General features: G+C 39.5%; 2 protein-coding genes across 2 annotated transcripts; one reads left to right on the top strand and one right to left on the bottom strand.

Annotated features, from left to right (window-relative positions):
- Positions 1-480: 480 nt before the first annotated feature.
- On the top strand, positions 481-3,341 carry LOC140936979 (beta-1,3-galactosyltransferase 5-like). Its single transcript, XM_073386494.1, has 2 exons — positions 481-1,478; positions 3,100-3,341. Exon 1 carries the CDS (start codon positions 482-484, stop codon positions 1,466-1,468), a length of 987 nt encoding a protein of 328 aa, XP_073242595.1. The 5' UTR covers position 481; the 3' UTR covers positions 1,469-1,478; positions 3,100-3,341.
- Positions 3,342-8,144: 4,803 nt separating this feature from the next.
- Positions 8,145-26,344, bottom strand: LOC140936472 (lon protease homolog, mitochondrial-like). Its single transcript, XM_073385945.1, has 23 exons — positions 26,085-26,344; positions 25,795-25,875; positions 25,485-25,710; positions 24,884-24,972; positions 23,893-24,012; positions 22,721-22,904; positions 21,349-21,481; positions 20,850-20,992; positions 20,367-20,587; positions 19,479-19,617; positions 18,730-18,799; positions 18,202-18,254; positions 17,668-17,723; positions 17,401-17,488; positions 16,577-16,699; positions 15,276-15,392; positions 14,125-14,265; positions 13,681-13,846; positions 11,748-11,890; positions 11,061-11,132; positions 10,465-10,590; positions 9,301-9,339; positions 8,145-8,836 (listed from the first exon to the last, which is right to left on the bottom strand). Exons 1-23 carry the CDS (start codon positions 26,303-26,305, stop codon positions 8,690-8,692), a joined length of 2,898 nt encoding a protein of 965 aa, XP_073242046.1. The 5' UTR covers positions 26,306-26,344; the 3' UTR covers positions 8,145-8,689.
- Positions 26,345-26,350: the final 6 nt, after the last annotated feature.

The following is a 26,350-nucleotide window of genomic DNA, read 5'->3' as shown; positions in this document are numbered from 1 at the left end:
ACACATCCAGCTGTCGCTCTCTCGCTCTCTTTTGCCACAGAAAAGATATAAAAAAATCTACCCCTCGCGCTTCGCGCTCGTGAAAAAAATTGAGTTCGACTTGTAGGCAAGTCTATTCGATTCTCAGCAGCCGTTTGTAGCGGCTGTGTGGCAGACGGACTAACAAAAGTGAGGAATTCGCTAATTTCAGTTTGTTTGTCTTAGCTACGGGCCTATAAATAGCAACTGCACGCAGCGCTATTGAACATTAGTTCATTGTGCACGGTCAGGTCCAAGGCCAGGTCCAAAATATAGCAAGGGGTTTCCCTGGGGTTTCCCAAGGGACCAAATAAAACCGGGCTGGTCAGCGCTCCTTTTCTTTCAAGGGCTCATACAAATACCCGGCCGCCCGGGCCGCCCGCTTCCCTAAAGACATTCAATACATATGTCTAGGGCAGCATGCAAGGTGGTATGCTTTCCAAGTAACTACAACATAGCAAACATGCTAGCTAGAAGGGTTAACAGAAGGACGGCATTTTGCCTTTTTTTTGCCATCCCGACATTCTTCATTTTTAGTTGGAACAGCTTCTGTGGTTTACACTTTGCCCCATTTTCACAGCGTTGCGAAGGCTGCTTTAATTCGGAAGGGAAGAGAGAGAACGAACCAGCAAACGAAACCGGCGAGGCTGAACTAGAAAAGACAGAAAACAAAGGAAGAACATTTGAACTTAAAACCACGCTCATTACAAACACAACCTGTTCACAGCATTATTTCCTCCTCATACTGGTATCGTCAGCTCCTTCGAATTTCCAAAGAAGAAGAGACATCCGCAGAACTTGGGGAGTCGACACCGCTTTAGCACCTCGATGGAAGACAGTTTTTCTTGTCGCTCAATCAAGGGCGAAGGAAACGACCGAATCACTGTCGAGAGAACACAGTTCTTACAGAGATCTATTGCAAGGCGACTACATCGACCACTACTGGAATCAAACTCTTAAGATTCAAATGGGCTTTGAATGGGCTGTAAGGTATTGCAATTTCACTTTTTTGTTAAAAATGGACGACGATACTTTTGTGCATACGAAAAGGCTGATTTCCGTTTTGAGCACGTTTTCTTCAGAACAGCTGTACTTGGGAATGCTTTGGGAAAAGCCGTTGGTAAAAAGAGGCAAAGAAAAATGGACAATTAGTTATGAAGAATACAACAAAACGCTATACCCAGATTTTTGCCCTGGTTTTGGGTTTGTCTTAACCTTCGACGTTGTTAATACGTTCGTCGATTTGTTTGACGATGTCCCGCTCTTTAGATTTGATGATGTTTATGTTGGCATGCTTGCAGAGAGAGCAGGTGTGAACGGTACTTTTCACCCTGGTTTCAGACAATATCCCTCGCCGCCACAAGTCCCTTGTAGTGTAGATGAAACAGTTTTCGTGTGGCATGATATAACCGGAGACTGTCTGTTGAAACTTTTTGAAGACACGTTTTAATATCGACCGCCTGCTCGAACTCGCATCATGACCTTTCCGATTGATTCACTGATGCATTTGTGGTCGTCTGCACGGTCACGCTATCAAAACTGACAAAAATCAAGACGGCGGCCATATTGAATTAATTAGATATAAGGAGTATTATAGGATGCCCAGGGGGCATGAGCATATTTCGTTTGTATTTTCGAGCGCTTTTCGGGAAATTTTTTCTTAAAGTTTTCTTAGAATAAGATTGTAATGGGAAAAAAGATCCTTGTGCCGTGTTTTGATGTAATAATGATCGCCTTTTTCTAGTATATTATTAGAAATATGGTCTTTCACTGTATATTTCTCGGGAAAAAGCGATCATTATATATCAAAACAAGGCACAAGGATCTTTTTTCCCATTACAATCTTATTCTAAGAAAACTTTAAGAAAAAATGTCCCGAAAATGGCTCGAAAATACAAACAAAATGTGCTCATGCCCCCTGGGCATCCTATAATACTCCTTAAATCTAATTAATTCAATATGGCTGCCGTATCGGTAAAAAAGTCTTACTGGTAAGGGGAAAGGAGTTAAATAGGGCGTATGGAAATCCGGAACCGGAGCAGGAAGTGGAACCGGAACCGGAACTTAAATTGACAGCAGGGTAAACTGGGAAGCACTGAAACCAGTTCCCGATACCCGTGCGGAAATAAAAGTCAGGATGGCATCCTCTGTTATCATTGTTTTGAGAAATTTTCAGCACAGTGATCGTGATACCAAAGATGTACTCATCGTGCAAAAGAGCTTACGTTTGGTTATTTAGTACACGCATGTGTTTTACTTTATCAAACATGCTTACACATCACTCTTAGACACTTTTACCAGAAAAAACAAACAAACAAACAAAATATTCAGTTGTAATTTACATGACTTTATAAAAAAAAGAACATAACCACTAAAATTCAAAGAATCAGCCCATGCTGTTCCGCTGCAGACTCAAGCATAAATTCAAGGCACAACAACTTCACATTTTCACACGTACTCACATTTCAATCGATTCGTCGCTTTGTTGCGAACGAAAACAGATATGTTTTTGTAAAATGGTAACATTTTTGAAACTCAGTAAAACGGAAAAGAATGAAAACTTTTATCTTCTTACTGGTACCTTTGTTAAAAGGGCACCATGTTTTATCCATTGTGAGGGAAAGGCGGCAAAGGGAAGAGGAGTACTCATGTCAATCATGTCAATCAGGAGTACTCATGTCAATCATGATCCCAACTTGCAACGCTCACGCATATATGAAATTCTGGAAGAAAAATTTTGCGCCGTACGCAAAAGATGCGACAGAAAAAATATAATACCAATAAATAAATATAATGTGGAGATGACAAGTCTTGACCGAGCAATTATTGTTAGTGACACTCTCAGGACAGAAACGTCTCCAATTTTTATTTCTTAGGTTCGGGTTCGGGTTCCGTTTCCGTTTCCGACTCCGCTTCCGGTTCTGGATTCCAGCTTTTCCATACGCCCAGTTAAATATGCAAAACGCCACGCTAAGAATCAGGTCGATAAGATATTTCATTTGCGAGATAGTCCGAAAAATGTTTTTTACCCATTAGAAATACTCCTAGAAATTCTTGGTGGAGGTGTGCCACATTGTTCTCGAAATCCTGAGCGTGACCAAAATGCTGTTTTTACACCCATTTTTAGACCTGGTCTCGGTCTCTAACATCCATGGCAGGGTTCACAAACACAATGTACCTGTTTACATAGGTGTAAATCATGTCATCATCTCTTAGAAATAACGTTGGATGATACATTTCAGTTATTATTCACTTATAGGCGATTAAGCCTTCCTCCCTAAATACAGCTGGGACTACTTAGGGCTGGCACTACAGCAAAGGACTGATTTATTATAGGCCAATATTTCGGCTACCAAAATATTAGCCTTCCTCAGAGCCAGAGCTATACTGTACCGAGAGAAAATATCTTTTAAAGGCTCCAAAAATTTAAATTTAAAATTTACATAAGTGGTTAATAATTAACTACAATACTTATTATAAATACTACATAGAATAATATACAGGTAAATGATTATACAATAAAAATAGAAATAGAAAAAGTTTAATGTTCATTCCTTCGGTTCAGACCATCTGGTGACAGGGTTTTGCCTCTATCTATGAGGTATGCTTAATCTCTTGCCTTGAGGTGTGACATGCTGAGAGTGGGTTGTAATTCCAGCAGAATAAGTTCAATGTCTGTGATCGAGTGGCCAGGTTGATTAAAGTAGGAAGGGACTGCTGCTGTGGCGTTTGCGTGGTGTGGATTGTTTGTTGCCTGTCTATGTTCTTTGAAGCGTTCACGAAGTGTGCATTCAGTTTCATCTATAATATTGTTTTTTACATCTTTTACAATGGATCATATATGTTAGGTTTGTTGAGTCACAAGTAATGTGATGTTTAATTTGTCTTGTTTCTCCTGTGTTTGTGAAAGTGAATGATGTTTTCCCATGGTTTAAATAGGTGGAACTAAACGCACACTTTGTGAACATAGATCATAGAGCGACAACAAACAATCCACTCCACAGAAACGCCACAGCGGCAGTCCCTTTCCACTTCAATCAACCTGACCACTCGATCGCAGCCAGGGAACTTATTCCGCTGGAATAACAACCCACTCTCAGCATGTCACACCGTAATGCAAGAGAAGCGTACCTCATAGATAGAGGCAAAACCCTGTAACCAGACGGTCTGAACCAAAGGAATGAACATTGAACTGTTTCTATTTCTATTTTTATTGTACAATCATAATTTACCTGTATACTATTCTACTAGTGAATATAAAATTGTAGCTAATTATTGTTAACCACTTATATAAATTTTAAATTTTCTCTCGGTATAGCTCTGGCCCTGAGGAAGGCTAATTTTGATAGCTGAAATATTGGCCTAGAATAAATCAGCCCTTTGCCGTAGTGCCAGCTGTGCATTCAGTTTTGTTTTATTTTACACTTTTTTTTAAGTAATGTCTGGCTACAGCATCCCTTTAATAAGTGATCCGGCAAGAGGAACCAGTCAGTTATATTTACGTCTTACGTGGACCTCTGCATTCAAACAGTTTTTACTGTTTTATGGTAGTCCACTTTCCCTCAGTTTTACCTATCTAAAGCTTTTTTTTATATACACAGTGCGTAGTGTGCATTTTATACCTAGTCCGTGTTTTATACCCAGTCTGCAATTCATGGTCCACAGTGGGCAGTACACGTTTTATACTGACCGAATTGCAAACATTGCGTGATGTTGGGTGGTTGTCATAAAAACTAAGACCCCGAAAACTAAGACCCATCATTTTTCATTGCTAGAAGAGCTGTGGGAAAATGGTGGGTGTTAGTTTTCGAGGTCTTAGCTTTCAGTGTCTTAGCTTTTGGGGTTTTGGGTCTTTGGTCGTAGTTTTCATAACAACCTATGTTAGCTTTCAGGGGCAAAAACATGGTGGCCGGAATCCAACTGAAACATCTGTCTTTGAGTTTTGACATAAAAGGGTGAATTCATCTCTTGAAGAACTCATAAAGATGAAAGTAGTATTTAATCTGAGACAAGAGCTGTTCAGACAGCAAAATCTCAAAAGATCATCAAATTTTTTTACCGACATGGACGAGTCGCGAGCACTAGATAATCTAGTGCTAGGGTTACCTTAGCGAGAGGGTTACCCGAGAAATTTTCTCGGGTAACCCTTTTGCTAGGGTAACCCTAGCACTCAGGTAGGGTTACTCTAGTGCTAGGGTAACCCTACCTGCCCTGTAAACAGGTCGTGTTAAAAAAAGAAGAAATGTGCACTAGGCCCTGTTTACGAGGGAGGTCACCCCTGGTGCTGAGGTTACACTAGCAAGATGGTTACCCTACCTGCCTTGTAAATGCTGTGCTAGGGATAACTCCCTAGACAGTGAGATAATTATTTGAATGTTAGTTATTTAATAGGATATTTTAAGAAGTTAATCTGATATGTTGTCTATACCTCCAGTTGTAATTTTAGTCTTCTTTTTTTCTAATAACAAAACCCTTGTGCTTGAGTTTGTGTGAGGGATTTTTCTTTCTGTGTGTTTTTGTATTTCTTTTCTTTTCCTTTTTTCTTAATATGTAATTGTCTAGAGAGATGTTACATGGTGGCGCGAAGATATGAATTTTATTTTCGAGTGGCAAAAAAATATTTTACGAACGAGCGCAGCGAGTGAGTAAAATATTGTTTCATAACTTCAAGCCGCCGTGTAATGTTCTTGTTATTATAATTATAGACAAAAAGACCGATAAAATAATGGAGGGAAATGACCAAAATTACGTCATCGATAAGCTCACGTATGAGATTATGGAAAATAAACAACTCAGGTCCTGGATGTAGTTTTTATGAATTTTACGAGTGGGATATTTTCCAGTAAAACACTCGTGTCTATATAATAATATTTGATGACGCCTTTATTTATAATTTTTGTACTGCCAGATTAGTGCTATAGCTATTTGCACTGGCATTAAATGTTGTAAGCTTTATGGATGTTGCTGTTGTTGTTGTTAACTTGCCTAACCGGGACAACTTTCCTCTGTCATGCGTCACAAGTAAACAGGCCCTAACCAGAAAATAAAGCTTTATTCACATTTACTGTCAGTATGTATTACAAACTTCTTAACAGTCTGGTGCCAGTTGTTCGAAAAGTGGATGAGACCCTATCCACTGGATAAATCTCTATCCACTGGATAGCCCAATTGGTATCCCCAATACTTATCCGATGGGTAGTGATTTATCCGAAGGATAACGCTATCCATCTTTTGACCCGGGGCCTAAACGATACATTTCAGTGATCAATGAAATGATGAATTTAATTTTATCAGCCCCTGTGAATATGTCTCAAAATTGGTGTTGAAAACATGTCGCTTGAAATACTACGCTCTGTGATAAAAATACAGTTGTTAGCCAATTGACAGCTGAATTGACCACCTTGCGCGTAGAATTCTAACTGTAGCTAACTATGATCAGTGTCTGGAAGGGTATTTTCGGGATCCGCACTATCCGCAATATGACCAAAATACGCTGCGTGATTCAGGAAAACGCAAGGTATTGTAACGCGAAATGGGATTTTACAGCTGCCCAGGAGGCGGTAACACGGGACGTGGAATTTTTTTTGGCCTGTAAGTACATGAATGTTGGGAATTGGAGAACTCATACGTTTGAGCGGGAATAGGCAATTTGCACTATGAGGTCATGTGACATTGTTTTTATGAAAGTGAAAGTTTTATGACTTTGCCTTCGAAAAACGATTAGTAGGTCATATCTTAAACAAAATAGTAGTCTTTTGGTTTTTCAAACCCGCACAATTTTCTTAAAATAGCTGGTCACGTGACCAAAATGTGATTTTTAAAAATTATGAATTACAAATTGGACACAAATTTTGCACTTAAACTTCAAGGGAAATATTGAAAAGATGATGTGGTAACTTTTACAGCACATCTAAGCGCAACTATCAAACGTTTAACAAGATATAAGCAAAAAGAAGTTTTGGCGGCTATGGGCCAATGCAAATCACACTACTTTGTTGACAAATCAAAGTGCCAAAAAATATCTTCCTTAAATGCGTTTCCTCTCAAATTTCGGGTTTAAGATAATTTTCATGTGCTCTGTCAAATCTCGGCATCAGCAAGATTCCAACTCTTGTTTAAAGGAAGCATTGGTAACGTGACCTCTAAGTGCAAGTGGCCTATTACTAATCAACCGGGCACGCGTTAAGTGTTGTCTCCTTTTCAATCAAACTATAGAGTGTGCCTTACTTTACTTTATTGTTTTTGGAAACAAAAGAAGAGTTCGGGAAAGTGATGAAAAAAATAGCGGGATGCGGGATTTTCGGGAGAAAAGAGCGGGAATGCGGGATCAGGATTCCCCCCCTTCCTCTCTCCTTCAACACCTTGTGTGATAAAATATTGTGAGCAGAGAACTGTATGACAGAAGCGAGCTAAGTTTAGAGTGATAGTATAAAGGATAATGTAGCCTCCCACGCAGACGTTCTTAGGGGTTTTTAATGAATAAACTCATGGATTGGAAGCGATCTGCCATTTTCACGCAAGAGTGATCACAGGAAGGAAAATAGCGTGGTCTCATTTACACATGAGCAGAATATTATTTGCAGCCACACACACAATGTGCATGAACATGCAGTTATTTGCAGGTCACGTGCTGGGCTCTCGGCCAATAAAAGGGAGAAAAAAAATGTGCATCGAATGATAATAGTTGTTATTTAACTCTAAATGTCACTACCCAATCGGTTATGGATGCTAATGGGGGATTTCAATCCAAAGAATTTCTAGATTGCTCTAACTATTAGAGGTTTATTTTCAAAAGTCACTGGAATCTTCGATGACAACTTCAAGAATAGTCTCAAGAAATGTGATTCTAGGGTGAGGATCGACTCAGCTGTGAGTAACATTTTGCTTTATCTGCCGCTTAACCTGTTCCAGGTGTTCAGATAGTAGAGCGCAAAGTTATTACTTTCACCATGTTCATGTGCAGCAGCACCCAATCTCGCACCAAAAAAGTCTAAATTTAGGCAGAAAAAGGTAGATTCCTGGTACGGTTACACTGAAGCATTCAAAATAGCTCATGCACGTTAAACGTGCCTATGTTTTAATACGAGTGGCACAGGCACGAACAACAAACGAATACGCCATTTACCTGAGGGGAAAAAATTCTATTATTATGATGTATAATCTAATTAATTAGCTGTGACTATTCCGTTTCTCTGAAAACTTCACGGTCGTATGATTGTAGTTTTCATCCGACAGCTTTCAATCACGAGTACAGAAAAACCAGCCACTGAATTATAGGCCTTCCGACGAAGAGCAGGAGAAAGCGGTGAAAACGTCTGTACGAACAGTAAAGAAATTTATACAGGCTTTAATCTCCCACAGCCCCGGGGGCTGGGGTTGCAAGGGGGAGGGTGTTTTTCCGAACCCGGTCCCTAGCCCACCCACCTCTTTGCAATCTTGCTAGCGTAGGCTAAATCCTTGTTACAAAATTTGAGGAAAGCCATCAAAAGAAAGCTCGAAGCTCTATAAGAATGGCCGGCCATTGCGAGCCTGTCTGATATCAATACATCCATTCCAGTTTGTAGCAGATACCGATACCTATAAATACAAAAACAGTTGTATAGGAGGCCTTTTTTACTTCTATCCCAGGCTGTGAAATATCTATCCCATTCGCAAAGACACTACCCCGATGTCAAGAATCAAAGGCAATTTTGTAAGCCTCATCGTAATGGGACACAAAATGAACTTCAAGTCCTTCTTTTACAAACTCCGGCACGTCGGCAAAGTCTTTTCGATTTCCCTCAGGGAGAATAACACAGCTTACATCCGCTCGGCGAGCCTACAACAGACAGTAAGAAATGGAATGGTAGTTATAATCACATGGAAAAAAAATTACACCCAGCTAAAAGAAGTGCACAGGGAAAATGATAACTGTGAGTTTTCCCTTCTTTCAAGAAAACTGATTTTTGAGTAGCGTTAATTTGGGTAATGAGCGCTTGTTTTAAGCCTGGACTCTACCGCGAGCAGTTAACTCGCTGAGAAAGCCGCAGAACGAGACCCCTAGTTTTTATAGGCTTCACTCGGCAACCAAAACAAGAGAAAATGCCTGTTCTAGGCTCATTTCTTCAAGGAAACTCAGGGGCTACCTAGGGTTAAACTTTCATAGTAAACCATACTCCTCTAGCTCTAGAAACATTGTTTCACTTGAACATCTCACAGTTTTTGGGAACAGTACCCTCAGATTCGGATAGTGACAGGCCACACGTCTCCTGTAAAATTGATCCAATTTATAGTAACACTCACCGCAATTGTCTTTTCTTTTATCCCTCCAACGGGAAGTACCTATGGATAGAAGACAGCCATGTGCATTCATTAATCACGTCCTTGGTTCTCAGCCGTGGACAATGATAGCAACCTCGTTTAGAGTACAGTGGAACTCCGCTTTCCGGACACCCGTATATAACGGACAGCTTCGTTTGTTCCAACAAAAAGCTCATATACATTCTCTAAAATTAACCCGCTTAATACGGACACCGGACATTTCCCAATGTCCCGAGATACAAACTTCCCGGCATCGTCAACCCCGCATTACGGACACTGTTTATCTGAGCACTGTCTATCATCGAATAACTTGCTCGTGAAAACCTAACAGAAACGGCGAGTGACCGTTCAAAGATTCTGTCTAATATTCAGTCCGCCTAGTTGACAAGAGTCGCAAACTAGAACTGTCAGCACCAAGAACAGTTGCAGATTCCATTGTCGTGTTTCAAAAGGTAATTTTACTCCTAGTCAATAATAAAAAAATCGTGAGTTTCTTTACGCTGAACTTGTTACAGTCACAGTTTAGAAATTAAACAACGTTTTCTCGGAAAAATGTCTGCTTTCGTCTTCGAATTGATACACAAATTGACGTTTTTTCGGACAGCCCGCTTAATACGGACACCCGGTTAATACGGATACTATGACATCTTTTTTTAGCGTCCATATATTAACCGGGTTCCACTATACGTGATTGAGAGCAAGCAAACCTTAGTTCAGAATTAATTACAATTTACCCTGATGGAAGGTAAAATATCAGCTATATATTACAACACCCTGTGAGATGAGCCTCTTTTTGTCTTCTTGATCTTGAGTGAGGAGGAGAAAAGGAGGTTCTGTCTTAATCGCGTCAAACTGCCTTTGAGGTCGCCGCAGCATGAACTTCCGGACTAGTCGTGTTTTCTCTCGTCAAACTGGTTTTTCCGAGTGCGAGCATTCGCCTAATGATAAATCGATTATCATAACTGAGCCTGTTGTAGCAAGCACACGGCTATTACACCTGCATGGGTTCGAAAATGTATCCTAGCAACATGCCACGTATGCTCAACAAAGATCTTACTCGATTCATGCAAAGTACGCCAAAATTCAGGAAGCGAAAGAAAGGCTCTGCTGACATGGTGATATTATAATTACCAAAGAACAAAGTACCTTTCCAGTGAGCGAGACTTCTCCTGTCATGGCTACATTCTGTCTGACAGGTTTGTTTGTCGCCAGCGACAGGAGCGCTGTGATGATGGTGCAGCCAGCGGAAGGACCGTCTTTTGGGGTAGCTCCCTACCAGCAAACAATAAATAAAGAGCGTCGAATGAAATAATAAATTCCTGAGTTCTAAACACTCCCCACGTTCAAAGCAAGGCTTGGTGGAAAACCTTTCATTTCGGTATCCAAAGAATTCAATTTTCTTAAGGAATCATTTTTATAGAAAACTGCGCACTTAGCTTCGTTTGGCAACAAAGGCTTAGTGCGATTCGGAAATGGCATACTACGTGCTTTGCGTTGCCGCGCTTTGTGATTGGCTATTAAAAACTTGCGCCGCTTTCTCAACCAATCAGAACAAAGTATGCATGAGTTTCCCGAGCAAAGGGCCAGTGGCGTGTGAGTACTAGTTGGTCCTTTTGCTTTCTGGGCATCTTGCAACTGGCTGCGGTAAACAGGTTACAGTAAAAAGTCAAGCGAAAAACGCGTGGAATTTGTAAAACAACAATAAAGTACAAGCAGAGTTGGTACAGCATGGCTTTCCTCACCTCTGGAACATGAAGATGAATAGAAGCACGCTTAAAGAAGTCGTTGTTAGAGTCTTCTCTGCTCAAAAAGCCCTGAAGGAAATTAAACCGTCAAATTGTCATTTGAGTGGCTACCCTTTAGGATTCCACCTACAGACACAATATCGATACTTTTTTGCTTTATTCTTCGGTTTTCAAAATCGAGTTAAATTAGTAACGACAAAAAATCGACTGCTTCTTTGGACAAAAAACATTGCCGAGATTATCTTACTTGCGAGACCCACTGTTGATGAAAACTCATTGCCTAGTTTCAAACCGAGAGGGGCTGGGTACGAGTCCGTTTATTATGGGATAAACAACACGAGACCCATTTACGGTAGTCAGAATGAGCACATTGAAATCAGCAACATTCTCAAGTTTAGTGTCGGGCCTGTATTGAACGACACACAGCCATTCAAAAACTCCAAATTTTACTAAGAACTAGAGGTTCCATAATATTGGCATAGAAGTGCTGCTCCAAGCTTGTTTTTATCTTGATGCAAGAGTTTTTAAAAGGCAAAACAGTTTAAAATAAACACAAACACAGAACATAATGCACAAAATAAATGCCCAAAGATTTGTAACAATTATCAACGAGCATACAGTACGCCTCAATGAAAATTATCGGTACACTGCGCGTTTCTAATACCTGTATATAGAAATTCGAACCTTAGCGAATGTATAAGCTATACTCGAGCTCTCCTTCATCACGTCCCCTAGCTGGCCTGTAACATCCAGAGACGGCCTAGCATCTTTCTCATTACTTGACAAAGCTTCTTTAAGTGTTGTTTCGATATAAAGGGTGGAGCCACCTGTAGATACAGGAAAAACATATTGATTATTTACAAAAGGAAAAAGTGACTTGAGGATTTAGCTATAGAGAATGTGTGATGAGAAGGTCACTCCAATGATCATCAGTCCGTGAGTGAGCCAGCTGAAGACAGTAACTTAGTAGGCCAGCCATATCAGTTCTAGACTGCAAAACAGTCGGTTTTTTTCTCAAAATCAGTAAAGAAATCGGTAAAGTGTGGCGTAAGAGTCTTCGCGTGCGAGTCTCACACGCCCCAGTCTCGCTCTCTGTTTTCAGCCTCGTTCCAGACCTGTTGTTCGACTGCTCGCGCGTACTTGAATACGCAAAAATACGGACTGTTTTGCAGTCTATATCAGTTCGTCATTCAGTCAACCAGCCAACCAGGCACTGGGTCAAGGCGCGGTTGTTCAAACGTTGGATAGCGCTATCCACCGGATAAATCACTATCCTGCGGATAAACATTACGGAAACCAATTGCACTATCCACTGGATAGTGATTTATCCTGTGGATAGCGTTATCCATGTTTCGAACAACTGGGGCCAGGACAGCCACTCGGTCAGTCTGTCTGTCAGTCAATCAGAAACCCGGGAGGCAGTACTCAAAAAAGTTTTCTACTGGCAGGTTTCGTCCCGAAGTCCAACCCCTTACCCTTTTACATATGATTGTAGACAGAAAAGGTACCCCTTTCGCATACCTTCTATAAACAAATGGTACCCCTTTCACATACCTAGTTCAGACCTTTGCAACCCTTTTAACTGCTATAAATGCAGCCTTAAAAATATGAATAAATCACAAAACTAGATTGTTTCCTCGGCTTTTTAGAGCCATAAAATGCAGCCCCTTTGGGACTTTTTACATGTGGAAATGACAGATTTCCCTACCCTTTAATGTACTTCAAATATTAAAATCCCTATCATTTCATATGCCTAAAGCCTAAAAAAGGTTCCCCGCTCGGGCGGAGCCCCCCCGGGGTCAGACAAACAGATACCAGTCAGCTGACTTGTCAGTCAGCCAGTCACTCAGTCAGTTAGACACTCGGTCTGTCAGTAGGGAGCTTAAGCAACTAAGATGACGACCACAACGACGACTTCAAAAAAACAAATAGGTTTAATGATCAAAACAACAGCTCTGCACGTGCATCACGCCTTTTAGTACATTTCTTTGACGTCCACTGCACGACTACGACGTGAAACCTCCTAATTTGATGATTTATGGAGGACGTGGATATACGACGACGAATTTTCGTTCACCTTTTTGAACCTGAATAAAATTCTTAAGAATTTAACTCCAGGAAAAGTCGCCTGTATTTGACATATTGAGCGGGTCCAAATAGACGCGATTAAGTTTGAAAGAACGTAAATTCATTTTTTTCACCGACGTTTTCACTGCCGTCGTCCTCGTCCTTGCTTAAGGTCCCTAGTAAGTCAGTAAGTCAAGGTAGAACGTTCTTAAAAAGAACGATCGCACTAGCATTTTGACATCGATATAAGCATTGATCGAACTTGTCAGTAAACACTATCAGTCTTAAGATTATAGCCCACTTCTAAAAGGTTAACCAGTAAAAGTGACGATGATGATGATACCTGCTATATATTATTGTCAGTCAGTCCGTCTGTCGAGGACGCATTCAAAAGTTGTCTCATTCGTTTCAATTATTTTTGAGTCAGTGATATCAACAAAATATGCAATTGTGGTGCAAGTAGTTATAATTAAACCATTTGTGCAACTTAAAGATAAGCAAAAGCTACATGTAGCGTGGTTAAAAGAGGCAACGAGGAGTGGTCACCTACCTAGTGAAGTCCAGGCAAGTCCCATCACGACCCCGGGCGGGGTTTGATCATATATTTTGTCCGTGTTAAATAATGGTTTGCCAACATATTCCTGAAGGTTATCTGTTGTAACTTCTACCGCTCCTTCTGCACCCTGCACTATTTTAAGGGCAGCTTTACGGAATATCTATGAACGCAAACATGAAATGGAGTTTGGAAGAGAGTCCACACTTGTCTGTTTTCTAGCCTGCACGGCAGGCACAAAAACGGCGGGGGGGGGGGGGGGGGAGGGGGGAGGAGGGGTAGAAAAGTGCGAACAAGAAAAGGAAATGGAGTACTTGCCATCCCCTCCCACATCCTCTTCCCTTTTTCCCTTCCTCACGATCCCCTGTTATTTAATGGCCAGAACAAAGACTAGTCCGAAGTTTCCGCATTCTTTTCGTAGTCTAGGTTTTTGTATATTACCTTTTCTATATGTTTTTGTAGATTCCGGACTCCATTTTCCCGGCAATATGATTTGATGAGTAGTGCGAGTGAAGGATCTTGTATCATCACTTGTTCCTCTGTTATCCCCGCACTCTTTCTTGCTTGTGGAATAAGATAAGTCTAATGAAAGTGAGAGAGCAAAGTCATTTCTCAAATATTTATGGGGGCACTAAAAAGATTTAAAAAAACAAGCTTGACTCAGACTTTCTCTTCTGGATGCCAACCCATATAAAGGAGGATCGAGTAGTACCTTTAAGGCCAACTGTATGTGGATAACAAGGAACCCATTCCCTGGGATACCATAAACTGCCGTTTATATGCCCTGTAAGCTCACACATTTTCGTAAGGGGTTTTAGGTGTGGGGGGGGGGGGGGAGCTAATGTCCGAGGGGGCTTTTAACCGGAAAAGAAAAAGCCCCCCGAAACAAGTTATAGCAGTGCTGATAAAAATACGTTTTGTTTTTACTGGTTTTTAATTTAGCTTCAAATTATCCTAATGAATCGATTTCATGTCTCTCAAAACAAGAAAAACCAGAGGGGGCCCATGTCCGAGGGAGGAGGGGGACTAATAATCGGATGTATTTTTTTGTTTGCAAGTTGATGGGCCTATTACCAGGGGGATTTAAAAGCGGAAGTTTATGATAGTCCCTTATTTACAGCTCGCAGTCATTTACTTTATGAAAAAATTATGGGATCGATATAACTTAAACAATATCAGAGATGGAAAGGGCATGAGAAAATTAGCCAGTTAATAAAGAGAGTTGCGGAAAAGAGAGAAACCTAGAACAACATCCTTGTCTTCAGGACGTCTCAAGTATTCAATCTCCTGCCAAACTTTCGGTCGAGCTCTTGGATGTCGAGATACCTCCCTAGGCTGCTATTAAAACTGTATTCCAAGATGGCAGAAACCATATAGGATATTTAGACAAGCATGGTGGATAACATACCTCTGTACTAACGTTTTGTTCCCAAAAAGAGATGCCATTTTGTAATGATCTCCCTGAACCAACTGGTGTAAAGTATTGGATCTAACACAATATTCTTAACTCTAGCCAAATTTTGTTCGGTCATTACACTGTACCTCTGATTTATGCATAGGAGGCTACCAAAAGCTAAAGAACACTGACTGACCTTGGCAATGGCCTTCTTCTCGTCTTCCACGTACCCAGACACATTTATTATTTCCATTCTGTCCTTCAAGGCACCAGGAATGGTGTCTGTAATATTGGCTGTACATATAAACAACACCTGTGAGGAAAATACATTGGCAGCGTTCACGTTACTTAAGAAAATAAGGTTTAACACCGAGAGGAGGGTAACGGAGTAGTAATTTCCCCAATTCAAAATATCTTGAAAATAGGCCATTTGCACGATGACGTCATTTTACAACTATACCAACAAAATCCTTCGGGGTATTGCTTTCTTGTGCAAATTCGGGCTTTTGTTAATTAAACCTCACTGGGACTACCAAAATTAATGTAAATATGAAAAGAAAAAAAACAAAATGAATTCAAGGTCATAGCTGTAAGAATACGCCATCGTCCCAATGGCCGATTGATCCACCATTTATTAATTGCAACCACTTCATAATTTTGTTATGAGGACGAAATCGAGAATGGAGACATTTTTTTTCTGAGGCGTACGTTAATTACATAACCTCGTTTTCACGTAAAAACCACGTGTTATCACAAATTGTTTTCGTTCCTTCAAAACCATGTGATATATCACAAAATGTTCTCCGTTGTCCTGATATCACACGTGAAATAGCCTGCGTAGCATGGCGGTTTTGGTTGGGCGCGCTAAGTAATAAAGGCGGGTGAGGGCAGAGAAACCGCGAGGAGATTGGGGCGGGAGCAACTTTTTCTCGCAGCTTCGCCGCTCGTTCTCTCGCGCTTCGCGCACGAATTTCCCGGCTACGCCGCTCGTGCGCCCGGCTCGACAAAACCGCCATGCTACGCAGGCTACACGTGAAATGGAATCTCAAGTGCACTTTATTGTGCTAACTACTGGTAATGAGATTAATTTTCATTTGTTTCATGCAATGTAGTTACTCAGATGTAGATGGTGATGCTTTCTGTGTTTTCAGTGTGGTTTGAGTTCTTATAGGGCAGTCTTCTTCACGTGATGAGGTCAAAATATAACGTAAGACAATACATCACACAACGGTCGGCTGTAGCTAGTACAGCTTCTTCCTCGTGCTTTTGGAGAAAATGACAGTGCTCTTTATTATTATTTTATCTGCCACAATGATCAACCAAAAACTTTTACTAGACGTTTTTCATTTATTCATTTGGCTTTCATGTGAAAACAACAGTTATTAATTTCATCAGGTTGGTTTTGCTTGTCTTTGGCTGAAGTTTTTTTAAAAACGGTTTACCCTTTGTGTGAAAAATAATAAAGAAAATATTATCCTTTCATTCCTTGTTCATTACCTTAGAGAGATCCACAGGTACATCTAAATAATGATCCAAGAAGCCTGAATTCTGCTCAGGATCAAGAAGTTCCAGCAGAGCTGAAGCAGGATCTCCTTGAACACCACGCCCTATTTTATCAACCTAAAAGATACAATAAATAGAGGATATTACACGGTCGCGCGAAGATATTAATTTTATTTTCGAGTGGCAAAACAATATTTTACGAATGAGCGCAGCGAGTGAGAAAAATACTTTTTTTTCACCACGAAAAAATAAAATTCATATCTTCAAGCCGCCATGTAATGTTCTTTTTATTACATAGACAAAAAGACATCAATAAAGTAATAGAGGGAAATGACCGAAATTACGTCATCGATAAACTCACGTGTGAGATTATGGAAAATAAACCACTCGGGTCCCGGATGTAGTTTTCCTGAATTTTACGAGTGGTATATTTTCCAGTAAAACACTCATGTCTATATAATAAACAACTATCTTAAAGGGGCTACACGTCACATGGGCTGAAACCTGAAAAGTTGGGCCAACTTTTTCAAGTTTTAATTCTCTGCCTGAAAAAATCAGTAGAAAATTATGATGGTGAGTGCTCTCTGATGAAGTTTGTTTGAAATCTTCTTCGTAACTCTACAGGTCAAGCATTTTGTGAAAGGTACTAAGCAATGGGACACAGAATTGACCTAAAAATGCACTGTGAGCCATATCCTTATGACATTAGCCCCTTTAAGCTGCGAATTCAAGGAACATCTAACTATCTCTCAGGAAAGACAAAAACACATCTCAAGCGGTGATATAACATCTCATTTTTGAACGCTTTGAGGCCTTACCTCATCAATAAGTATCAGAGGATTTTCCGTTCTGGTCTTTTTTAGACATTGGATTATTTTGCCAGGCATTGCTCCAATGTAGGTCCTCCTAAAGAAATAAGTGAGTACAAAAAGACAAAAAGTAAATAAAATGTTTGTTTCTTTCACCACAAATTTTCAATAGCCATAGACAATATCTTTCTTCCAAGGCTTATTTAGTAATTTGACATACCTACAACTAGAAAAAACTGAATGGATCAAAAAGTAAAGAATGTATTCCAAACAAACCTGTGTCCCTTGATCTCAGCTACATCTGTCATACCACCAACACTGAACCTAAAATACTTTTTAAAATTGAAGACAAACATTAGGGCCATTTACACGAGGGAAAATAACAAAGACACATCTTACATAAGATGAAGACACAAACTATCCGGTATAAACAGCACATTTTTTCGGAAATTTAGCTAAGACATGTCTTATCTAAGAACAGGTGTTAAGGCTGTTCTAAAATAAGACACGTCTTAGCTAAGTCGTGTCTTATTTTAGACGAAATATGCCATTTATACGGAAAGTTCGCTTCTTATGTAAGACGGGTCTTATTTTTTCTAGTATAAATGGCCCTATCATATCATTGTACCCACATAACTGTGTATTATTGATAAGCCCATTTTCAACATTAAAGTTATTCTAGGATAATTCATTGTTGCCATATAATATGAATTGGATGCACTAAGACTAAAACACATAACTATAAACAGCACAATATTATCTACCTAATATGTTTACAGGGCAGAAGTAAAATAAACTCTTTATATATACCTGTCTGTTTAGGGCTCTTGCTATAGACCTGGCAATACTTGTTTTTCCTACGCCTAAAAGCCATAGAGAGAAATAGCTTAGAGTGGTCTGACACATAGTCTTCTACTGCCACATTGTACCAACAAAAAAGCCAACCACATGTATATACCAAGCTTTTTTGCAAGGGAGGTAGGTTACAAATGTGTAAATCGGCACTCAAACCAGCAAAATGATGCCATAGTGCAAATATCGCTTGTGATGTTAAACAAAACATGACAAACTCATTACTTAGACACCACCTTAGGACTGAATACTCATTCCAAATGCAAGCTCATGTACCCATTGTTGGCAAACAAACCCTTGTTAAACCACTGCTCAAACTACTGACATATCAAGACCTCAACTATGGCTGATTTAAACCAAGTGAAAAGACAGGATGGGGGTGGGAGAAGGTTCCAGAAGCCCTTGACCCCTCCTCCCCCCCATGGGTACACCACTGTAAGCATCCCTTGTTGGGTCACTATTGACAGATGGATATATGTTACTAACCTGGAGGGCCTGTAAAGCAGAGGATTTTACCCTGAACAGTTGCATTTAGCTGGCTCACTGCAATAAACTCCTACAACATGAATGGACCAATTTCAACATTATAAAATTCTTTCTAGGCTCTGAAGCTTGGGATACAAAACAAAAGAAATCATGCACATTCAGATTGAGGGATGAATAATACATTTCTTTCACTTTATTTGCCCATGCCTTGGGGCCAATAAGCATTTGAAATGTTACTGAAACAAACAGCTATTCAAACAGTTGAAAACATCAGTTTACTTAATGACAGGGCCAGGCCTGAAAATAGGTTTTTTTTTTTTTCAGACAGGGCATATGTCCTACTAAGTCACCATTTCTCATAATTATGGCACAAATTATGCTGGCTTTCAATTAATTTTCTTTATATGCAAATCAAATCTTCCATAAAAAATGATATCCTTTATATCATTTATTTGATCTGTCTGATCATTTTTTTCGACTATAGGTACGATTGTTTTCAGATGTGGGACAATGTTTAGTCAGCCATTTTCTGCTGACAGACTGTTATTTTGTATCTCTGCAGAACTGAAATTAGTTTACTTGTTAACTATTTTTAATTGACATTAATTTACAAATAATTTTTTTAAGAAGGACCATAACACTGTCACCCTAACTGCCAATACATGTACATAAAAAATGGAGCAGGGTTAAAGTGTTTCACTTGCAATTTCAACTTGAACATAATGTAACATTAATTTGCCTGATCTTACCAGTATCCTGTCTTTAATATCTTGTAAACCGTAATGATCTTCATCAAGCACTTGTCTAGCTTGACTGATATCAAAATTCTCTTTACTGTGAATACCCCAGGGAATGCTGGTTAACCAGTCTAGGTAATTTCTGGTAACACTAAAAGGAGAGAGTGCCAGAGTAGCTTACCATTAATTTCACTGCTACACTGCCTTCAGAATCAAAACACTTGGAAATAGATTATGCAAACACAGTGCTTAAGCACTTTATAGAGGCCCTGTTAGGGTAAAATTCCAGCAAGCAACATCTGGTCCTTAAAACAGCAACATAAGATAGCATAAATGGCAAAGATGGGTTAAAACTGAGACAGAGAAAAGCGCAAACACAATACAGCGACATGCCTTCCTTCTCCATACGCAAAACGACAGGTTTTTAAATTCAGACTAGGGACATGTGTAACCCCCCTAATAAGAGGGCCACTTTATAATGAAACTGAGTTGCCAAAAACATGACAGACTTCACATTGACTGATAACAATGTTTTCCATGAATGTGAAGTTGTGTTTTGACAACCAAATTTCCATATAAGGTAGCGGCACTGTTCACATCTGCATGGTTTCACTGATGGAAATCTGTTTCAAAGTATTTTGATTTTGAAGGTACACATGTACATTGCAGTGAACATAATCAAAAAGATATAACCAAGAATTAGCTAAAGTCTGTTGTAAAAGTTTACTTTGCTATATTACTGTGAATCTATTTGGTTTCAGAGACAAATTTCAAATCAAGGTTTATATGCTTATTGGTCAGATTCAAAGTTTTCCGCAGGCTTACGTCGAGATTTATGAGATTTTGACATAAACAACCTATAAAAAAGTAATGCAAAGGTCCTAATTAATTTGAACTCACTTAAATTCTGATGAATGTGCATCAAGATAGGCTAATTTAGTCAGTTCTTCTTCAATGACTTCTTCAGCATGTCTAGGTACATTCAAATCTTTTATTCTCTCACGAAATTTCTCTCCAACAGCATCCTTGTCTTCCTTCTCTAAGCCAAGTTCTCGTTTGATTATCTTTAGCTGTTCTTGAAGCAGGAATTTCTTTTGTTGTTTGTTGACTTTTTCTTCTACCTACAAAGGACAGATAATACAATAAAATTAATATTAAAAAAAAAGTTCTTTCTCAACTATGAAATTAAGGTAGACCAGGACAGGGCTTTAGCCTTTTCCAAGAAGTTAGAAATAATTCAAGGAAGGTTTTGTACATGGTGCATACATGCATGTAAGTATTAAAAAAATGTAGAAGTTGCTCTTCCTTGGCTGCAAATCACCAAATCAGTTAATGACTCGTCCTGCAAGAAACTGGTCACTTTTGTTTTTAGTTGATCCTCACCTCCTTGCCTAGTTGTTGCTGCAACAAACAGACGGCCAGTTCTTTCTTCAGCAGTTCAAGAGTAAGGCGTAATCTCACAGGAATCTTGGTTTCTTCAAAAACTTCCTGAAGCTGTTGTGTTTCACCACTGGTCAGTGCAGCACCTTTAATTTACATGTATGTCAAAACAAAATCAAGAAAAACACTCAAAAAATGTGTCAGAATTACATTGTAAATATTAATAAATTACAAGTCAAATTTGATTTCAGGTTAAATTATTTTTTAACTTAGGTTGATTTTCAATTTCCATTGTCTCCTAGCCCTAGAAGACAAAAGACTGAGAATCAACCTAGGTTAAAAGAAATTCAACCCGAAATCAAACTTGACCTGTAACTTCTGGCGGGCTTATAACTGGATGTATTATTTTGTTTACGAGAAGATGGGCCTATAACTTACATGTATGGGGGCTTACAAGCAGGAGTTTACAGAATCACTCCCTAAAATCTAACTCATTACTCACCAAAATCTGCTAAATGAACTGGGTTGTCTGCTACTCTCTTCCCACCTTCAATGAGCTGAGCCAGAAACTCTTTGTACAAAGGGTTCAGTGAAATTATATCTCTAATAGTTTTGATCACTTCAGCTGTTAATGCCTGAGGATTTAATGTAAGATATTATTTTTCTTTACACATATATAATTCCACAAATAATAAATTACAATATTTTGTATGGAGTTGCTTACTATACACTGCAAAAAATGTTATGCCTGTAATAACTGTATGAGGTTAACCAACTGCAGAGGTCATGAGGTAAAACTACAGTGAAAGCTCTGGTAAGCAGACACCCTCGGAACGCAAAAAAGGTGTCCATAACTGGGGATGGCCACAGAGTTTTGTATGGGAGTTGAGTACCGTGTAGCATGAAAATTTTGCGGGTTCTAATTTTTGCGAATTTTTCAGATTGACCTCGATCCGCAAAAATTAGTTCCCGCAGAAAAAAAAACCCGCCAAATAAAACGCTGCAAAAATTAACTCCCTTCACTCAAATTAAAAAACTCTGCCTTTAATGGACTTGTTGTGTATGTTAGGGATAGGCTTTTGTTTTGTTTTGCTGTTATTCAGTCCCTTTGTGGAGTAAGATATTACAGTGATTACCGTATTATTCTCCGTTAAATATGTAAGTAGAGTGAACTTTGACTCAACATACCGTAAAATAAAAGTTGAAAATACCATATTAAGGTTTCTTCCACTTAAATATTCTGCTACTTGAACAGAGAGTTGCAAAAATTAGTTCCCACCAGAAATTTCAGTCATCTCGAACGGCAAAAATTTGTTCCCGCAAACCACAAAAAATCGCCAATCTGCAAAATAAAACTCCGGCAAAATTTTCGTGCCACATGGTAAAACAGGGTTTTGTAAAGGTGGCTGTAAGTAGAGCTGTCCACTTAGGATAGTGGATATGAATTAGGTTTTTCTTTTGCTTGCTTGATTTCTGCATTCTCAAGAAAGACTCTGCAGGAATTGAGTGAGATCTCTGTTAAGCATGTGCAGCATGTTGTTGAGATATAGTTTTAAACCCAGGTCTAATAGCCATGCGCTTGCTACAGCGGACTCACTTATGACCATTGGTTTATCAATAATGGATGATCGCACTCAAAAAAACAATTTGACAAGAGAAAACAAGATTGACTAGTCAAGAAGTTTGAGCTGCGAAAGACCTCAAAGGCTTGATGCGATTTAGGAGGAGCCACCTTTTTTCCTCCTCACTCAAGAAGACAAAAGGAGACTCTGTGCACAGGGTACCCAGCCTTGGGTATGCCTTAAACAACTGATAAATTATGAGAAGCTCAAAAAAGGGAAGCATTTTTTTAAACTCATTTGTCAATAAATTACCTTGACTTCATCTGTGAGCTTGAATGGTTCATGCAGCACATTTTCCACTCTAACCATAAGTATTGGTTTCTTTTTTGTGGTGTCTTCTGAAGATGAATCTAAAGGAAGATCCACTGCAGCAACAGGTTCTGTCTTCTCCTCCTCAGTATGAGGTGAATATTCAATGGTGTCTGTTATTTTTATCCTGAAAATAATTCATATATATAGTCTATAAACATACAATCAGGGTTCTCCAAAAATGTAGAGCAGAGGCAGAGAAAATTAAAGTAGGCAGCAATAGAGTATAAAATCAAAAGGAGCGAAAAGCCTTTCGCTCCACTTATCTTCAAGGTGGTGTTAGGTATGTCAGGGGGTTTAGCCCCCATACCTCATGCTCTGTGAAAAGTTACACAATAAGCTCTCAGGGTTCGCAAATACGCCAAATTTGGCGTATTTTACGCCAAAATTGTTCAGATGACTCCACTGAGGTTACGGAGGGAGTCACTTCGACTCCAGAAATTTTCGGTAACAAACAGGGAGCCACTTCGACTCCAGAAATTCTCGGTAACAAACACAGTTTTGTCCTTATCTTTTTCGCAACAAATACAATTTACGTTAATTGTAAACGTTGTAAACCTTAATTAAATCATCAAAATTAAAGAATTATACTGCACAACAAAACAGGAAGAGGGTAAATTACGATCAAAGTTTACTCGATGACCGCCATCATGGATTTTAGCTTTCCAGGTCAGCGGACCGACACAGCTACTTTGTGTATCCCTCACGATATTGTAAACATGCCAGGACCACGTGCTGGAAAGTCTGAAAATGGCTTTTTTCGTTGTGATACTTGACTCCAAATATTCCAAAATGACTCCAAAATTTGTGAAGCAGAAGTCACAGTGACTCCACTCATCAATAAAATTTGCAAACCCTGAGCTCTGAAAAGTCCATTTCATTGCATTTTGAGCGACCAGTTAAAGAATTTTAGCCATGGTAGTGGCAACTTTATTTCATACATTTGCTTTATTTTTTACCATACACTTTATTTTCACCTCTTAAAAAAATGATTTGTTTGAGTAGCTGGTGCTTTCATGGCAAATGCAAAATGATTTTTGCTGGCCGCCGGAGTTTCTGGAGAACATTGACACAATGATTACTAAACTGTCTATAACCAACAATGTTATGTAAACCTTCTGTGACCAAGAATGACCATCCTGATTTTATCACCAGTATCATACAGCTCAGTGATCTGAACAAAAGAACCCACTTGATAGATATCATCCAGACTGGTGATGATTTCTGCCTCATTACTACAAAAGAAAAATGAAATTGGTTGACATGCAATCTAGAAAATGTGGAGTGACGTGCATTTATCTGCTTCATAAAAGCCTGAAAATCTGTCAGTGAACAGTCTACCGACTGTCACAGGTAAATAAGGACGATGTAAGTCACAATAGCCATGTTCTTTTTGTTTGTGATGTCTATGTCTTCCTCTGGACCTCATCAGGTGATGGTGTGAATTTATGGTCCGAGACTATTAACAACAAACTATAAGCAACCACTGTGTTACTACAGTTTGTAATGGTCTCACTCAGTAGATTAACATTGTTTCATGAAGAAGAACAGCATCCAGCTGAAATATTGCAACCAATAACAAAGTGACTTATCATAAGACACAAGCAATCAACACACAGTTATCTAATGGTTATTTTTACCCCACAAGTTTTTCAACTGAGCACTCAGTCTGGTAGAGAGACCACCAAGAAGTTATCAAAAACCAGAGCTTTTGGGCATTTTCAATTCGGCCCAACACTGTGGACATTTTGTTTACAAATCAAAAGGAACGGGCCATTTTGGTTCTGTCTGACCAGAATATTAGGGACCTCCTTGGAAGATGGCCCACTTTGACCGGTCCAGTCAATCCGGTTGGTCGGTCCTTTTCCATTTGACCAAATTGTTGTCCCCAGTATCGCTCTTCTGTATCTTGTTTAAAAGTACAATAACCAAATACATGGTGGCTTAGGTCAGGTCTGTGCAACCGGAATGTACCATTTCATGGGCACATGGAATTTTGGAAATCTCACAAGGAATTTTTGTTGAATGAAAAACGCCCTTTATTTTATAATTTATGAATACAGCATTGCTGACTTGTTAGAGCTGGTCTCACTCTTGTCCACTAACCTGTCTTCTTTTTTCAGGAAAGCCCCAGCATAAGGCTGAGCTAACCTTGACTTTACTCGGATCAGCTCCATGAGATCCTTGTCTGTTATCTAGTGAGGACAAATTCCTTACATTAGATTTTGCTAATACAGTGGAACCTTGATAACAAAGTCCTCAGACATATTGGGAGAGTGCCGGTCTGTTGAGTGCCAGGCTATTAATTAAAACACAAACCAAGGTCTTAAAAAAACTGGTGAGATCAAATTCGCTGTAATTTAAGCTCATTTTCGGTTCAGATGATAGCATCATTGGGTGGTGACATAATTGAGCTGTTGGCCTTATCTCCTTCATCCTTTCACATCAGCTGGAAGGTAAGGTAAAAGACCCTGTGACATTGCTTAACCCTTTAAGTCCCAATAGTGACCAATAGCAATTTTCTCCTAACAATGTCCATACATTGTCAATAGATAAGGTTGTGAGAATATAAAAAATGATTACGAAAGAGAAAATGCCTTGATGTTTTATTAAATTCTCTCAACTAATTCTTAAAGGAAATGTATGGAGATCAGTTCGGAGAATTTTTATGTGGATACTGGGGCTTAAAGGGTTAAAATCTACAAACCTCCATCATCTTGACAAATCTTGGAAAGACTGGATTCCTGTGAACAGGTAACACAGGCACTTCAGGGAACACATCTGGGACCATGACCTGTGCCAGTGCCCCTTGGGCTGGATCTACCTTAACCCCCGCCTTGTCCTCTATCACAACCTCAGCTCCATCATCTTTCTTGTCACCACCATCTCCATCATCATTCCCACTTCCACTAGCTCCTTCTGATGACTGTCCACTGTAAAAGATCAGTTAATGCCGGGAGAACATCAGCCTTTGAACTTTTCATTGACTGCTCAAAGTAACAAACTTTAATACTCACCTGGAGCTGTGGCTGTTTGAACTCTGTGCCTTCGAATACCCTCTTGGAAATAACACTAGATCACTATCTGGGGAATCAATCCTGATAATATAAAAGGTCCACATGAAAAAAGGTTTCTTCAACAATATATTATAAAAAAAGGTCCACTGACTTTATGGGTAGGTAGTTCGGGGGGGGGGGGGGGGGGGAGGGGAGAATTTGTGGGTATAAATGATCTGTGCCTAATGATTAGAGAGTATTAATAAAACGTTCCCTGTTAAAATTCTAAAAATAAAGAAATTTTTCACCACCTCTCCTTCCATGAAAGATGATCAGCTGAGGAAGTGCATATTGTATGACGAAACCCTAGGGTGTATCGCTCAGTTCCTGCGTTAAATCTATCCAAACCATCACGAAAAGACGGTGCTCTAGTTATTTGACAACACTGCTTCAGTGGCCTCCAAAGTTTGTGATAATCACGGCTCAAAATCCGGCTAAAACATGGTGATGCAACTTTCCTAGCCACAAACATTGTGGTCTTCTCCCAACGCAGGATGACATTGCATGCACACGTGCG

Source organism: Porites lutea, chromosome 5 (assembly GCF_958299795.1).
Source record: "Porites lutea chromosome 5, jaPorLute2.1, whole genome shotgun sequence".
Lineage (NCBI taxonomy): Eukaryota > Metazoa > Cnidaria > Anthozoa > Scleractinia > Poritidae > Porites > Porites lutea.
The sequence above is the reverse complement of the archived record's forward strand: the minus strand, read 5'-3'. Positions and strand labels throughout refer to the sequence as shown.